Source organism: Neofelis nebulosa, chromosome 17 (genome assembly GCF_028018385.1).
Source record: "Neofelis nebulosa isolate mNeoNeb1 chromosome 17, mNeoNeb1.pri, whole genome shotgun sequence".
In the NCBI taxonomy this organism is placed as follows: domain Eukaryota; kingdom Metazoa; phylum Chordata; class Mammalia; order Carnivora; family Felidae; genus Neofelis; species Neofelis nebulosa.
Genome location: NC_080798.1, coordinates 50,004,278 through 50,020,809, shown reverse-complemented (window position 1 = coordinate 50,020,809; position 16,532 = coordinate 50,004,278). Strand labels below are relative to the sequence as shown.

The 16,532-nt window shown below is 51.2% G+C and overlaps 1 protein-coding gene across 2 annotated transcripts; it reads left to right on the top strand.

Annotated features, from left to right (window-relative positions):
• Positions 1-10,695: 10,695 nt before the first annotated feature.
• On the top strand, positions 10,696-15,709 carry LDHD (lactate dehydrogenase D). 2 transcript variants are annotated; one of them, XM_058708199.1, is made up of 11 exons: positions 10,696-10,817; positions 11,553-11,665; positions 11,896-12,037; positions 12,251-12,392; positions 12,529-12,688; positions 12,965-13,164; positions 13,258-13,386; positions 13,465-13,592; positions 14,170-14,260; positions 14,347-14,458; positions 14,554-15,709. In XM_058708199.1, exons 1-11 carry the CDS (start codon positions 10,743-10,745, stop codon positions 14,717-14,719), a joined length of 1,458 nt encoding a protein of 485 aa, XP_058564182.1. In that variant the 5' UTR covers positions 10,696-10,742; the 3' UTR covers positions 14,720-15,709. The 2 variants fall into 2 exon arrangements, with proteins under 2 accessions (XP_058564182.1, XP_058564183.1); XM_058708200.1 differs by lacking the exon at positions 10,696-10,817 and adding an exon at positions 10,844-10,989.
• Positions 15,710-16,532: the final 823 nt, after the last annotated feature.

Here is a 16,532-nt window from a genome sequence, read left to right as displayed (position 1 = left end):
GCATGTTTTGAAAAGACTAAGTACTGGAATGTACAAAAAGAAGGAAGATCCCCCACCCCCCATATGCACACATAAAATAAATTCTCCTACCGCCTTATGCTTAACAGCACAGAAAGCTGCCGGGTGTGGACTGCTTCTGAGGATCCTGAAAAATTCAAAACCACATTATTTTCTATTAATTTGCTCTTAGGAATAAAGGACTGGGGCAGAGAAAGTTTTTGGAAAACACATTGCATATGTTAATTTAAATGTTGCTTATAATTTTTTTTGACTTTCCACTGACATTTCAGGAAGGGCTGGCTTCCCAGTCCATTACTCGGTGTATCCCACAGGTCATTGGATCTCCTTCCAAGTGTGGGGTAATATCTACTTCTGTCCTGACAGACACTGGCACCAGCATTAAGTACATGCTTGGATGGCCCTGCCAAAGGATGTAAAGGGATTTTTTTTTAAAGTAATCTCTACATCCAACGTGGGGCTTGAACTTATAAACATGAGATCAAGAGTTGCATGCTCTACCAACTGAGCCAGCCAGTTGCCCCAGATGTAAACAGATTTTAACTGTAAGAGTAGTGACTATTTAGAGTACATAGGAGTGCCTGGGTGGCTCAGGCAGTCGAGTGTCTAACTCTTGATTTCGGCTTAAGTCATGATCCTGGGGACCTGGGACAGAGCTCTGGATTGAGCCCCTCGTCCAGCTCTTTGACGAGCACTGAGCACTGAACCCTGAGCTTAGAACTTGCTTGAGATTCTCCTTCCCTCTCCCTCTGCCCCTCCCCCACTCACACTCACTCGCTCTCTCTCTCAAATTAAAAAAATAAAGTGGAGCACATAAATAATAGTGTGGTTTGTTCATCAACATTAACAAAAAAAGGTTTTATTTTTGTTCACTTGCTCAAAAGACGTTACCATGGGGCAGAGATCATATATCACAACACATGACCTTATGAATGAACTTTAGTACTCTGTTATATTAAAATCCATTAGTCTTTCTCGCATTTTGGATCATTTATCCAGGCACGATTTTGTAACATCATGCCTTGGTCGTTTGAAAAATAGCTGGCTCATGGAGGCATTAAGATCTTTTAAGTATTGATACATTTTATTACATAGTATCAAAGGACCACACTAATATCACCATCGGTCTCATCAGAAAAGCTTTAAGCGTTGGGGAAGCTGATACAAGTTTTTGCCAAAATTCTTTAAAAAATTTTTTCTTTTAATGTTTTTATTTACTTTTGAGACAGAGAGAGACAGAGCATGAGCAGGGGAGGGTCAGAGAGAGAGGGAGACACAGAATCCGAAGCAGGCTCCAGGCTCCGAGCTGTCAGCACAGAGCCCGATGCGGGGCTCGAGCTCACAAACCATGAGATCATTCATGATCTGAGCTGAAGTCGCGTGCTTAACCGACTGAGCCACCCAGGCGTCCCAAGTTCTTGCCAAAATTCTAATTTTCACCTGAAAGCTCATTTTTCCCTCGGGCAACACATATAATCAGTTGCTTTCCTTGAAGCGACAGCTCGCTTCATTCACTTTTGAGAAAGTGCCTGCCAAACACCCAGGCTTCCTTTGTCAGCCAATCAAGTAAAAATGGTGTTTCGTGAGAACAGCTGCTAGTGCAGCTCACCACTCCAACGACTGCACAAGTGATCTTCCTGGAGACAAGCATTGTGCTCCTGTGTGCAGCAGAAATACTGCATACTTCCCGTTTCATCAGAGTGGCAAAAAGACACAGAGTTCGAGGCCTAACACCATTAAATTGTTACTGCTCCAGTAAGGTCATTTTTCAGCGAAACTAGCCCTTCTCCTCTATAATTGCGTGAGAACACAGAAGGCAATGACGGCCAGTTCAGTTTGGTGCCGCTCTCTGGAATCCTGCTGGGGCACCAGCAGCTCCCCCCTCCCCTCCAAATGCTTTTGCACCATCAGTGCCAAACTGATACTGAATGGTCCGTTCAATGAAACAATGTCTAAGCATTATTATTAAAGTAATCTTGACCTCCTGGATCTCCTGCCAGTGTCTTAAAGACCCCAGGAGTCTGCAGACTACATTGACAGCACAATCTTTGTGTGGCATTATCACACCTAAAAAAAAAAAAAAAAAAAAAAAAATTAGCATCGTTTCCTTAATAGTATTCAAATATCCAGCTGGTGTTCATATTTCCAGATTCTTTTCATAAACATCACGTAGTTCTTCAGATTGTCGAAACTCAAGATCCAAATGAGTCCCCGTCCTAAGATCGGTGTCTTTTTTATTTATTTATTTATTTATTTATTTATTTATTTATTTTTGGGACAGAGAGAGACAGAGCATGAACGGGGGAGGGGCAGAGAGAGAGGGACACACAGAATCGGAAACAGGCTCCAGGCTCCGAGCCATCAGCCCGGAGCCCGACGCGGGGCTCGAACTCACGGACCGCGAGATCGTGACCTGGCTGAAGTCGGACGCTTAACCGACTGCGCCACCCAGGCGCCCCAAGATCGGTGTCTTTTAATACGCAGGTTTCCTCCGCCTCCATACCTTTTTTTCTTTTCTTTGCCATTAATATGTTGAAAACACTGTGTTATTCTGCAGAATTTCCACATTCAGATTTTCCCCGATCACCTTGGAATTTAACCGTCAACTTTCTGTTCCTTCGTCTGGACTTCAAATCTGAGAAGGTCAATCTTTAGGAAGAATTTCTGGCCCCAAATTAACGGCGGTTCTCTACTCCTTGCCAGGGGTTAAAACGATTCTTTTTTTTTTAAGGTGCTGGGTGACAGGTTCAGTTCCTCCACCAGGTGTCTTTATTTTCTTCTCCTTGATTCAGCATTCCTGCAGTCAAGGTTTATCAAGCACCTGGGAAAGCACAGCTGTGAAGGACACAACACTCCCTCCGTTTGTGAGCTTCTATTCCAGGTGGGGGGGGGGGGGGTGGGGCGGGCAGGCAGTAAACAGAAAGCAAAATAGGAAGTGTGTCAGATGGCATTCACCCCCGAGGAGGTCGTATCAGGAGTGCCCCACAGGGTGCATCTGGGAACAGACTGGCTAGAGAAGGCTTGACTGAGCAGGTGCGGTTTGAGCCAAGACTCCACAATCAGGTGTCAGGCTCCATGACCCTAATTCGGAGACTCTACAATCAGACCCCCCGACTGACAGATGTCCTCGGTTATTTCCAGCGGCTGACAACACCATTCCATCTGGTTTCCGATCGCCCCAGCAGGCCGGCCTGCCTCCCTCTTTCATACCCGAGAGGATGGAAGGGAATGACCGCTGACCACAGCTCAGAGTCTGGGGGCTCTGAGAAGCGGCCTTCCACCTGTTTTTCTCATGGCAAAGTTACAGAGCAGGAAGCTCTCAAAAAATTCTCCCGAATCGGAGCAAAGTGAATACCTCATGCTTTCGTTCCTTCATTTTCAATAAAAATTAAACAAAAACGGAACAGCCTGAACCTGGCAAAATCCAGTTATCTTACTGAGCATCTGACAGGTCTATCGTTCTCCCCGATGAGTGAAGGATTCCTCACATGGCCAATGGCTCAGAAAGTTTCCGCCCAAGGACCCCCCAGGGGCGTACAGGGCCTGCTTCAGTCTCTCTGCCTTTCCAGGACTATGCTTAGCATAGATGAGGAATAAAAGAACGACGGGGGCAGGAACTTACGATGTCTGTAACACAGCTGTGACCAGGATCCTCCAATTCTGCAGTCCTGTCCACCTGAAGGTATCAGGCACGGCCTAGGCATCCTGAATGTGGCAGGGTCACCCCTGTCCACCTGAGGGGAACCAGTGGCACCCTGTGTCTTGCATCAGAGGGAGCTGCCTCTCCAGTCCATTTCTCCTCCTGGCCGGGTCTTAGGACTGCCAAAAAGCCCCAGTCGTGCCGAGTGAGTTCTAGCACTGGATGCATTAGTTGTGCAGAGGATGTAGAGATACTTTCATAGGGGTCAGAAAGACATGGGTATGAGTACTGTTGGGCAGAGTGCTTACAAAACTAAGCAGTTGAATCAAAGATTTCCATTTTTCGTGAGTCGATCCAGAAAGGGAATGGATCGGGGGGTCTACTGGTCCAAATACCTCTGTTTACAAATGGAAGGACTGAAGCCCAGAACTTCCTGGCCTCCGGAACTGGGAGAAATACACGTTTGCGTTTGTTGATGGATTCAGCAGCTCTACTGGACTAAGATAGGCCCTTCTTAGATGGCACAGTTGCTTTGATTTTTCGTGTTTTTGATGACTTCGACGGTTTTGAGGAGTACTAGTCAGGTGTTTGGTAGAGTGCTGCATTATTGGCATTTGCTTGGTGTTTTTCTCATGATTAGACAGGAGTTATGGGTTCTGGGGAGGAAATGCTCAGAGGTAAAGGACCATTTTCCTCATATCACATCAAGGGTACGTATCAGTTTCCTAATGCTGTCATAACAAAGTACCACAAACTGGCCGAAAGCAACATAAATTTATTCTCATAGTTCTGGAACCTGGAAATCTGAAATCAAGGTGTGGGCGAGGCCATGCCGCATGTGAAGCCACTGGAAAAATCCTTCCTTGCTTCTATCTCAGTGGGCTCCCTAGCTTCTTTAGCGTGCTGCTGCATTGTCACATGACCTTCTCAGCTCTTGTCTCTCTGTCTCTTCTCTTCTTACAGGACACCAGTCATTGGATTAAAGGCCAACCCCACTCCAGAATCACCTCATCTTAACTAATTACATCTGTGATACCGAATTTCCAAATAAAGTCAAAATCTGAGGTCGGGGAAAGGACTTGAACTTTGGGAGAGTACTCTTTTTTTTTTTTTTTTAATTTTTTAACATTTATTCAGTTTTGAGAGACAGAGAGAGACAGAGTGTGACTGGGGGAGGGGCAGAGAGAGAGGGAGACCCAGAATCTGAAGCAGGCTCCAGACTCTGAGCTGTCGGCACAGAGCCCGATGCAGGGTTCAAACTCACAATCCATGAGATCATGACCTGAACCGAAGTCAGCCGCTTAACCAATTGCGCCACCCAGGCACCCATGGGAGGATACTCTTGAACCCGGCACAGGTACCTGCTATCAACGTGATTTATGGCTGGCGATGTTGACCTTGGCCATCTGGCTGAAGTAGTTTGTCAGATCTCCCCCCTGTAAAGGGACTCTTTTTCTTTCCACTCTCCATACTGTACTCTTTGGAAGGAAGTCATTATGAATAGCTCACATTTAAGGAGTGGGCAGTTATGCTCCCCGTATTTAGGGTAGAGTATCTACGTAACTTGTTTGGAATTCTGCACAGGGGACCTGACTCTTCTCCCCATGTATTAATTGACTCAACCCGTCCAGTATATATGCGTGATTGTATCTGAATTGTTAATTCGTGCCCCTGTACCTATGTGCAGTTCCTTTTGCCATTAGCCTTACAAACTCCTTTCCCAAAGTCACCTAGGTCAGTGTTTCTCCCCCACCCCCCCATTCAGTGAGGTTGCTTCCCACATTTAGAGAGATAACAGTTAGATTCTCTTGTCACAGTCCGCATTCTTTCTTGGGATCTTCCAGCCCCCTAAATGGGTTTTTAAGAATTTGTTTGCAGCAAGGTTTACTCTTGGTGCTGTAAAGCTCTATGGGTTTTGAATATCGCAGAAAGTCATGTATCCACCATTACAGTAGCATTCAGAATAGTTTTACCACCCTAAAAATCCCTTGCGGCTCATTTATTCATCCCCGAAGCTCAAATCCCTGGCAAGCACTCGTCTTTTTGCTGCCTCCCTAGTTTTATTTTTTCCAGAAGGTCACATGTTTGGAATCATCCAGCATGTAGCTTTTTCAGGCTGATTTCTATCATTTGGCAATATGTATTCAAGATTCCTCCATGTCTTTCTGTGATGTGATAGCTCCTTTCTTTTTGTAGCTGACAAATATTCCCTTGTATTGATGGACTATGGTTGGCTTATCCATCCACCTTTGGATGGGTGTCTTGGTTGTTTCTAGTTTGGGAAGATTATGAATACAGCTGCTATAAACATTCATGTGCAGACTTCTGTAGGGACATAAGTTTTCAACTCGATTGGGTAAGTACTTAGGAACATGACTGCTGGATCATATGGTAAGACTATATTTAGCTTTGTAAGAAATTGTCAAATTGTTTTCCAAAGTGACTGTACCATTTTGCATTCCCACCAGCAATGGATGACCATTCTTGTTGCTCTGTGGCCTTATAAGCATTCAATGTCAGTTGTTTTTGGATTTTAGTCATTCTAATAGGTGTGTAGTGGCATCTTGTTGTTTTCACTTGCAATTCTGTGATGACAGGTGATGTTCACCATTTTTTTCATATGCTTATTTTCCATCTGTATGTCTTCTTTGGTGAAATGTCTGTTCAGATCTTTTGCCTATTTAAACAAATTTTTTTAAACATTTATTCATTTTTGAAAGACAGAGAGAGAGAGACAGAGAGTAAGTGGGGGAGTGGCAGAGAGAGAGGGAGACACAGAATCTGAAGCAGGCTCCAGGCCCCGAACCGTCAGCACAGAGCCCAATGTGGGGCTTGAACTCAGGACCTGCGACATTGTGACCTGACTGAGCTGCACTTGGATGCTCAACCGACTGAGCCACCTAGGTGCCCCTGCCTATTTTTTAATCACAGTTTTTGTTTTCTTATTGTTGAGTTTTAAGAGCACAGCTCACACCCAAACCCCAGGTCCTAAATATTACTATTCTCCACTAAAATGAGCCAGAAGTCCTTGGAAAAGTGGTTGATTGCTGGTCTGGGCCGGGGAAGGACAAGACCAGCCTGGAGCATCTTATAGTAAGACAGGGCTCAAAAAAAGGTGCGGGCTGGTCTAAAGGGCAGAGAAACCTAGATGACAGAGGCCTCCAGTGGCCAAAGCCGGAACTGAGCAACAAAATAATGACAATTAGATTATAACCTACGGAATAAAATAAATATCCATGAGTCCATATTGGTAATATATGAATAATTGCGTGAGTAAATAATAAGGAAAAATGGATGGCTGTTTATTAGAGAATAATTCTAATTAAATAATATAGAAGGAATAAGAGAAGGAGAAAATCACCAATAGAACACGCAATAACCACAATAACAACTATTGCAGGCAAGATCCACCAATGGATGCTAAAGAGAGTGAATGAAAGCGAGGTAAAACAGGATATTTGCACAGTCTTAAAGTATCTACCCCAACATATTTATTAGTTGAAAGAGAAAAATAGTAACTTCACAGTGCAGAAAGCCCACAGGCATGACCTGCACCAAGTGATCAAGGTTAATGTCACTGCTAATAAGACATATTGACATCTTAAACCACTGATATGATATATTGAGAAGGGCAGATCGCTTCTGTGGTATTCTTGCCAGAAAGCATGACCTCAATCTACTCACGAGGAAACATCAAACAACCCAAATTGAGGGACATTCAATAAAGTAACTGACCAGTACTCCTCAAAATATCAAGGTCAGAAAGACACGGGAAGACTAAGGAACTGTCACAGATTATAGGAGACAAAGGAGCCGAGACAACTAAATGCAGCGTGAGATGATGGAGTACGGACCAAACAAAACCCGCCCCAAACAAGAGAACATTCATGGAAGAACTGGCGAAATCAAATCTGTAGTTTAGTAATGTACCTATTCTCTAACTGTATCAATTAATATTTTACCAGTTCTTAGTTTTGACAATTGTACCATGGTTATGTATAATGTAAACGTTAGTGAAAATCAGGTTAAGGGCATATAGGAACCCCCTGTACTATTTTTGCAACTTTTCTCTAAGTTCTAAAATTAGTTCAAAAGAAAAAGATAAAAATAATTTTGACACCCCCCCTTTTATCTGTTAGCTATATAAAAATATCTTCCTCTTCTAGCACTGTGGTTGAATAGATGCATCTCCAAGATGGTGCCTCAGTAGTACCTCCCAAAGGTCAATCCACCTATTGCTCTGTAAGGTCACTGGCCTCTGACCTGACCATCAAAAAAAGGGTTGTTTGACGTTAGGTGATGTTATGTGGTATATACTATGATGGCAGATCAAACACTCAGTGAGCCTTCAGACAATAGTGCCGGCTGAGGCCATGCAGGCAGGAGAGGCAAACCCATACCCATAGTATGTGTCATGTGGATTTCAGTTGAGATAAATTAATTGCTCCCCTTTCAGAGTGGAGGAGGTCCAATGTAATCAGCTTGTTACCAAGTGGCCGGCTGGTCTCCCTGAGGGAGATTCAGTGTTGTGTGGGATTCAATGTTGCAGTAGGGTGAACACTTAGCAGCGCCAGTAGCCAGATGGGCCTTAGAGAGTGGGTGCCATGCTGGTGAATCCATGAGTAGCGTCTATCCCCACTGCCATTGTGCCAGCACCGGTGTGGTCACTGACAGAGGTTGGCCAATGACAACTGGCAAAATCATGCTGTATACTTCGTTTGGTCTTTTCCACGGCAGATGCTCTCTGGTGGATGTTAACAGGTGATAGATGTGTGACTCTATTTTTTTTTTCTAATTTTTTAAAATGTGTATTTATTTTTGAGACAGAGACAGGCAGAGCATGAGCAGGGAAGGGGCAGAGAGAGAGGGAGATACACAATCTGAAGCAGGCTCCAGGCTCTGAGCTGTCAGCACAGAGCCTGACGTGGGGCTTGAACTCTTCAACTGCGAGATCATGACCCGAGCCGAAGTCAGATGCTCAACCTACTGAGCCACCCAGGCGCCCCGATGTGTGACTCTTTGTGCTTACTCCTAGAGATCCATCTACATGCCTCTTCTCCTAATCTCTTAGGCCCTGATTTTCCCATCTTTCTCCGCATAGGCCCTTGACCACACAACCAAGCCATTCACCAGTGTCCACGAGCCTATGTTTATTCTTCTCCTGGGCCACTTTTCTTTTTACAAAAGGGGCTGATGAGGTGCATGACCTGGAGCTCTGCCAAATGGGAGGACTTCAGAGTTATCCCTAAGTGGAGCTATAGTGCAGCATTGGTCCATGTTGGCTCACACCCTCATGTTGAACCAACCCATTCACGAATCAAGCTTGAACTCTTCCCCCTTCTATCGGCTGGTCCTAAGAGTCCCCCATTATGGCCATAGGTGTGAGCTGAGGAAAAGGTGCTAGGCAAGCAACGGTGGGTGACATGGGGACCTGAGCCACTTACCCATACAGCTTACTTTGCCTTCTGGCCCTGCTTCTGCCCAATTTTGTCTGTTCTCTTTTTGTCTAGTAATGGGTTGTTTCGGACCCACCTGACTTTATGACTTGGTGAGTCTGATAGAATAAGGCTCATGATGGCTAGCTCTGGCCGGCCACATGGCCACTTGATGTCGCATGGCCACACCCACCATCTTAACCAGGACCTAGTAGTGGGCCAGGGACACTTTTCCGAATAGTGTATTGCTTTCTGTTGCAAATGTCATGGCCCTGCTCCCAAACCTTACGGATCTACACTGTGGTTCTCTTAGGGTTCATTACAAACTCTCCCTGGCATCTCTCCTCCAACCATAAATGCCTCCAGTACCATTAGCTGCGTGGGGCTAATGGAAGCATAGATATAGAACATTTCCATAGTACAGAAAGTTGTACTGGAGAGCACCACGCCTGGATCTAACAACTTACATGAAATACAGAGACTAGAGAACTATATGAAACAATACCACATGGATGCAATCATCCAAATACAGAATGTGGAAAATTCTACAGAACAGGTGACCCAGTTTCCTTAACAAATAAATGTCATGGAATAAAGGGCGGGGGTGGTGGGAAGCTGCTGGAGATTAAAAGACACTTATGAGCCGTATTAACCAAACACATTGTGTGGATTTTCACTGGATCTTGATTTGAACTAACTAACTGTAAAAGAGACATTTTTTTTTTGAGACAAGCCAGTTAAGCAGCACATTGAGAGTGGAAATGCGATTTCATTCAAACGTGGCTGGGTAGAAGGACCCAAGTAGGAGTTTGTATTCATGATTCAATTGAGAAGAAAAACAAAGCTGGAAATAGCTTTATCTTAGTAATGTTAGCAACATGCTTCTCCAAATTTGCTGTGGAAGGAAAACTGAGCTTGGAAGAGCTTCAAGAGAAGCAGCCACATCACTGCAGGATGGTTAGGAAATCCACCCAGTGGGAGGCTGGAGATGAAAGGACAGCTGTCTCTTCCTTCACTTAGCTGGTGAGTCCTTAGCTCTTCTCTTCCAAGGAGGCTTCCTGGCTTGCCTCACTGCCCTATTCCATGCCCTCCCCATTCCTGAAGGGTCTCCCTGCACTTCCCTCCTCACGGCCCTGCTCAAAGCCTCCTCTAACTGTGACACTGGCTGAGCCTTCCAGACTTGCAGGGTAAGGGAGAGGGAGGGTGTGTGTCAAGGCCCTGAGCTGAGTCGGCGGAGCTCAGGGGATATAGGAACCCTAACGGAAGCTGGAACTCAGAGGCCAAAGAGGAGACTGGAAAGAAGTGGAAAGATGGAGAGGTCAGCAGCAGGAACCAGCAAGACCTTTAAGGCCATGGCAAGCGGTCTGCCTTTGTTGGAAAGCCCAAGGGAAGCCACAGCAGAGCTTTAAGCCAGAGAGAGGTTGCTATCCTCTCCTGCTGTGTGTTAGCTAAACCTCACCTCTCCTTTGGAAGTACTGACATGTGCCTGCTGCCACACCTGACTCAGCAAGGTCTGGCAGGGCCACCTTAAGGCCGGATCACCTTAAGCAGTCCCCCCCCCCCCCCCCCCCCCCCCCCCCCCGCCCCCTGCACAGCCAATGCGCTGGGCGCTGGGGTGGCCTCAATGCCCACGCCCCTCCGGCTCAGCTATGGCCAATCTGCTCCGGGCTGCGGCGACCTGGGGGCTGTTCCCCTGGAGGGGCTACTGCTCCAGGGGGACGCAGGTAGGTGGGGGGCAGCCCGCTACGGGTGGGTGGGCCAGATACCAGGTTTATACCAGGCTTCGTGCTGCACCAGCACCCTGTGACCTTGAGCAGAGGATCACCGGGCTCACCCTGTGCCAAAGGTCGGTGTTGAGCGAGCCGAGCCGAGCCGAGGCCCCCACAGCTGCCACAGGTGGAGTGGGGGTGTAAAATGAAAAGCTTGTGGGCTCCAGGGCGCCCTCTTTGGGGCTCCCGAACTTAGACACATCTGAAACAATGCCCCGGGAGGTGAGGACGATGTGGGGTTGGGGGCGCCTCAGTTGACAGGCTGTGGAGTTTTTCCTTCCCGTCCTTCCACGTCCACTGGTGTGCCTGGGGCATGTTTGGAGGAGGGGCAGACATAAGTAACCTTTCCGGGCCAAAGCAGGGCTGGCTGCGTTATGGAACCCTGTGATGCTCCTTTCTGTAGAGTGAATCTGGTTCCTATTTTTACCCAGGGGTTTTTTTCCCAAGTGAAACGTGGAGCCCGATGGTTCTGTTTGGAAAGGGGCACTCCCGTAGAGTGGGTTTGCTTCCAGGGGGCCCACTGGCAAGGCCAAGCTGTGCTGACCCTGGGGTGGTGTCAGTGGGGGGTGGGGCGGGGGAGGAGGCCAGAGGTGCTGGCAGCCCCTCCTCCACTCCCGGACCGCCACAGGGGCAGGGCTGTGGGCCCAGGTGTCTCTGAGTGACTCTTGGCTGCGTGTGTCTTCCCTGCAGGGTGAGCTCAGCAAGGGCTTTGTGGAGGCTCTGAAGGCGGTTGTGGGGAGCTCCCATGTGTCCACCGCTGTCGCCGTCCGTGAGCAGCATGGTCACGACGAGTCCATGCACAGGTGTGGGGGCCCCTTCCCCTATCAGAGCCCCGGGCTGGGAGTGAGAGTCCCGGGCTGTCTTCGCCCCCACCCATCTGTTTTTTGGGGGATCTGGCATTCTTTACCTCTTCTCCACACCCATCCCTCACCCACTGTGCAGCCCCAGGCCCTGTGATGCCTCTGGGCTCCTTAGATGTGAGCAGGACCAGAGGGTACCATACTCCTCGAAGTTGCTGAGCGTCTTGTTCTAGGTGCCAACCTCCAGACGCCGTGGTGTGGCCCCAGAATGTGGAGCAGGTCAGCCAGCTGGCCGCCCTGTGCTACAGCCAAGGAGTGCCCATCATCCCATTTGGCACGGGCACTGGGCTTGAGGGTGGAGTCTGTGCGGTGCAGGTATGCAAGTCTCCCCCCCGCCCACCCCCCCCACCCCCGGGCTCTGGCTCTCTCTCCCTTGTCACTTTTGTGGCTGCCTCCAGCCAGCCTTACCTGCAATCCTCGGGCTCTGGTCTGCGTGCCCGGAAGTCAGCCTTGAGATGGGGTCCTGTGGAATGTGGCCTAGCCCCGGGAAGTCCGAGGTCGACTTCCCCTTGGCCTCCCTCCTGTCAGGGCGGTGTCTGCATCAACCTGACCCACATGGACAAAATCCTGGAGCTGAATCTGGAAGACTTCTCTGTGGTGGTGGAGCCAGGCGTCACCCGCAAAGCTCTCAACACCCGTCTGCGGGACAGCGGCCTCTGGTTTCCCGTGGGTAGGCTGGAACTTGAAGCCCTTCCCCGGGCCCCTGAGGGCTCCCTGGTGGCGGTGCTGTTTCTAGGGTTTGAGGGGACTCTTCTGTCCCTGGGCGCCTGTCCCAGGCTGCCTTCTGCCTGCACTCTGCCCTCCAGACCCAGGTGCAGATGCCTCTCTCTGTGGCATGGTGGCCACTGGGGCCTCGGGCACCAATGCCGTGCGCTATGGCACCATGCGGGAGAATGTGCTGAACCTGGAGGTGGTGCTGCCTGGCGGTGAGCTGCTTCATACCGCAGGCCTAGGCCGTCATTTCCGGTGAGCGTCTTCTACGCATGGCAATGGGGTCTCCTGGATTGGTGGGCCAGGCTTCTGAGGGGTCTGAAACTCCTGTCGCATGGGCCAGGGTTGAAGGTTTCCTGCACCAATTAGGGCTGTGCAAAAGAACATCTGCCTTGCTGGCAGGCTGGGCCGGCTCCCTACCTGGCAGGGGCCTGGCGGACAGTGCTGGGCTTCCAGACCAGGCTTGGGGCTGGAAACCGATCGTCTCAGGCCCTGGCCACTCACCTACCTTGCGTGTCCCCCGGGGTCCAGGAAGAGCGCAGCTGGCTACAACCTCACAGGGCTCTTTGTGGGCTCTGAGGGGACACTAGGACTCATCACAGCTGCCACTCTGCGTCTGCATCCTGCCCCTGAGGCCACAGTGGTCGCCACCTGTGCATTCCCCAGTGTCCAGGCAGCCGTGGACAGCACTGTTCACATCCTCCAGGCTGCGGTGCCCGTGGCCCGCATTGGTGAGCCGGGACTGAGCAGTCTGGGTGGGCTCCCTGGAAGAGGTCCCTCTTGAAGTCTGGGCTTCAGCTCACCTGCCCTCTCCTTGGCCCCAGAGTTTCTGGATGACGTCACGATGGATGCCTGCAACAAGCACAGCCAGCTGAACTGCTCCGTGGCGCCCACTCTCTTCCTCGAGTTCCATGGTTCCGAGCAGGTCCTGGCCGAGCAGCTACAGAGAGCAGGTGTGCTGGGGTGCTGTGGGGTGGGGGGCACAGGCTGGTCCCGATTAAGGCCGCGTGTCAACCTGCCTCCCCCTGCAGAGGAGATCACCCAGGACAATGGAGCCTTCCACTTCTCGTCGGCCAAGGAGGCTGAGGAGCGCAGCCGGCTCTGGGCAGCGCGGCACAGTGCCTGGTACGCGGTGCTGGCCCTGCGGCCGGGCTGCAAGGTGAGCTGGGCTGGGGTGGAGGCGGCGCCCGCAGGCCGGGCCAGCACCCTGTGCTCGGCCCACCGCACTGCTGTCCAGAGCAGCAGGCTGAGACCCACAGGGGGCAGGAGTGCCCCAACCCAGCTGCTACTCAGACACTGTCGAGTGGGAGAGTAGTTGTCTGCCAGACCCTCCAGAGGGAACCCCCGCCTGAGCAGGGCCCTGGGCACAGGCACAGAGAGGGTGCGCTTAGGGTTTGTGAACACGGAACAGAAGCCGCCTGGAGAAAGATGATGACGCGGAAGGTGTCAGCCGACAGCAAGGGGAGGCTGGGCTCCGGGAGCCGGAGTGCAGACTAGGCGGTGTGGGCAGCTGGGGGTCCTGCATATGGGGCCAGGCGGGGATCGAGGGGAGGGCTGTGAAAGCCTCTGCAGGCAGGGCAGAGAGCCCCCTCTGGCCAGCTGTCTGGTCGTACAGGCCTAGACAAAAACAGTTTTTGTGGGTGAGGCTGTTCTTAGCCTTGACCACAATGACCTCTTACCTCTGAGCCAGCAGGGGGTGGGGGCGTGGAGAACCTCACAAACCTGCCCCAACCTAGGGCTATTCCACCGACGTGTGCGTGCCCATCTCCCGGCTGCCAGAGATCCTGGTGCAGACCAAGGAGGACCTGAAGGCCCAGGGACTCACAGGTCCGCATGCCCGCTGCTGGAGCGCCGTGGGGGTGGGTAGCGGGAGGGCTGGCCCGGGGCAGCAGCTCTGTCGTCTGGGCCCCCAGGAGCCATCCTTGGACACGTGGGTGATGGCAATTTCCACTGCCTCCTGCTGGTGGACCCAGAGGACCCCGAGGAGCTCCACAGGGTCAGGGCCTTTTCAGAACTGCTGGGCAGGTGAGAGCAAAGCCCAGGGAGGGCGGCTGGGAAGTGGTGGGAGGAACGCTGCTGAGAATCTCTTCATTGCCACCTCCCCCCCCCCCCCCCCCCAGGCGGGCACTGGCACTCCATGGGACATGTACTGGGGAACATGGCATTGGGCTGGGCAAGCGCCAGCTGCTACAGGAGGAGGTAGGTGCCGTGGGCATGGAGACCATGCGGCGGCTGAAGGCCATGCTGGATCCCCGAGGCCTCATGAACCCAGGCAAGGTGCTGTGAGGGCCTGAAAGCACTTGGCCCACAAGCCCCCAGACAGTGGAACCTCCTGTTCTGGAACCTTTCTTTTTGCCACAGAACAGTTCCGCCTCCGCCCAGACCTGCAGGAGGCTTGCCTGCCTTCCCCTTGGTCTGAGCCTCGCTGCTGCTGGGGGCCAGCTCCCTTAGCCTGACTCCACGTGCCTGGTGACAGGAACACTCCTTTCCTGGCGTGGGAAGGGATCCCCCACTCTACGTTGATAGGCTTCCCTGGGCCCCTAAAGCAAACCAGAGCCCCATTTGCAGCAGTCTGGAGATGAGCAGGCAGCCCCTATGCATGGCCTCCTGTGCCCGCCTCCCTCCCACCCCCGTCAGGTTCTCTGTCCTGTGGCCAGTGATATCCTCAGCCCTCGTTCTGGGCCTGTCCTTGGACTTACTGCAGCCTGGGGAGGGGATGGTGCTTAGGCTACAGAAGGTTGCTTTCAGGGACCCAGGTCCCTGTCCCAACTGCTGTTTGTGAGAAGCTGAGAGCCTGAGGATTTGCCCATGGTCACCATGAGCCTGGACCGAGCCCAAGAACATTCTGAACATGTTCTTCAAGTGGCTGTTGCCAATCAATGGAAATGGAAGTGAAATTATTCTGCTTGTATTATACTTCTCCATGGTGTGATGTATTACATTACTAGCTCCCTCCCCCCGCCCCCCACGTCAGATCTGCCCACCCTGGGGATCCCTGGTGAGACCACTCAGTCCGTGTACTTCAGTTGTTCCCAAGCCCACAAGAGGGCGCCCACCACCATGGCATCTGCTCTGGGCAGAGGCACCCAGGACTCCCATGTCCAGGGCCTACAGTTCTCTGCCCTGGGTACCCCTACTTCCCCAGGTTGAGGTGGGGGGAGGCTTGGTGTCCCGGAAGCCAATCTCTAAATCCCATCCCAGGAGCCTATCATGTGGGCCCATCTCCCTCACCCCCTTGGACTTGGCCTCTGAATAAAGATGAGCAAAGCAGGGAAACCAGTGGGACTCTCCATCTCACCTCACCCCTACTCTCCTGAGCCACCACTGAGCTCCTTCCCTGCCTCCACCCCACGGGCCCCTCCCACCTTTCCCCATCAGCTGTCTAGGCTCTGGGCAGAGGCCGCCCTTCTGGGACTCCTCAGCCCAGCATGATTCTCGGAAGCCCCTCCTCACTGGACTGAGAGCCCCGTTTGCTCCTCCGTGACATTTCCAGCCCTGGGCTGTGAGCACTGTGCCGAGGGCTGGTTGTGGGGGCAAGCCTCATTGCCTCTCCCCAAACCACCCTGGTACACGAACTACCTAAGTGTTAGCTGCATGCATTCTGGACAAACAGCTCTCTAGTACCCACCCCCCCCCCCCACCCCGCCCCGCAAATGGACTGCCTCACCCCCAAGCCCAGGGGAGAAGCCTGCAATGGAGGCTTCTCCCCTTACTGGGCAGAGATCTACTTTGATGAAAGAACAAGCACACTGTTCACTGAAATACCAGCCCCTGAAGATTCAAGTGACTATTTTTGCCTTATTGTCTTTGTGTGTGTACTTTCTGGAGAGCCATCTGGAGTGGAGTTACACACTTCTTGGCACCATTTACCTGCAGAATTCAGCACCTATCTCCTAAGCATAAGGACCTTCTCTTAAAAACCTCAACACCGTTGAAGGGCTACTAGATGGTCTTAGTAAGGTGCAACTGCCAGGGAAGCCCCCCCCTCCCCCCGCCCCCAAGCATGCTGAGCCCTTAGCAGAGAGAGGGGGATGGAAGTCACCTTGAGATTCCAGCTGACTCCCTGCCCGCCCAGGAAGAGAGACAGCGACCTGGAAGG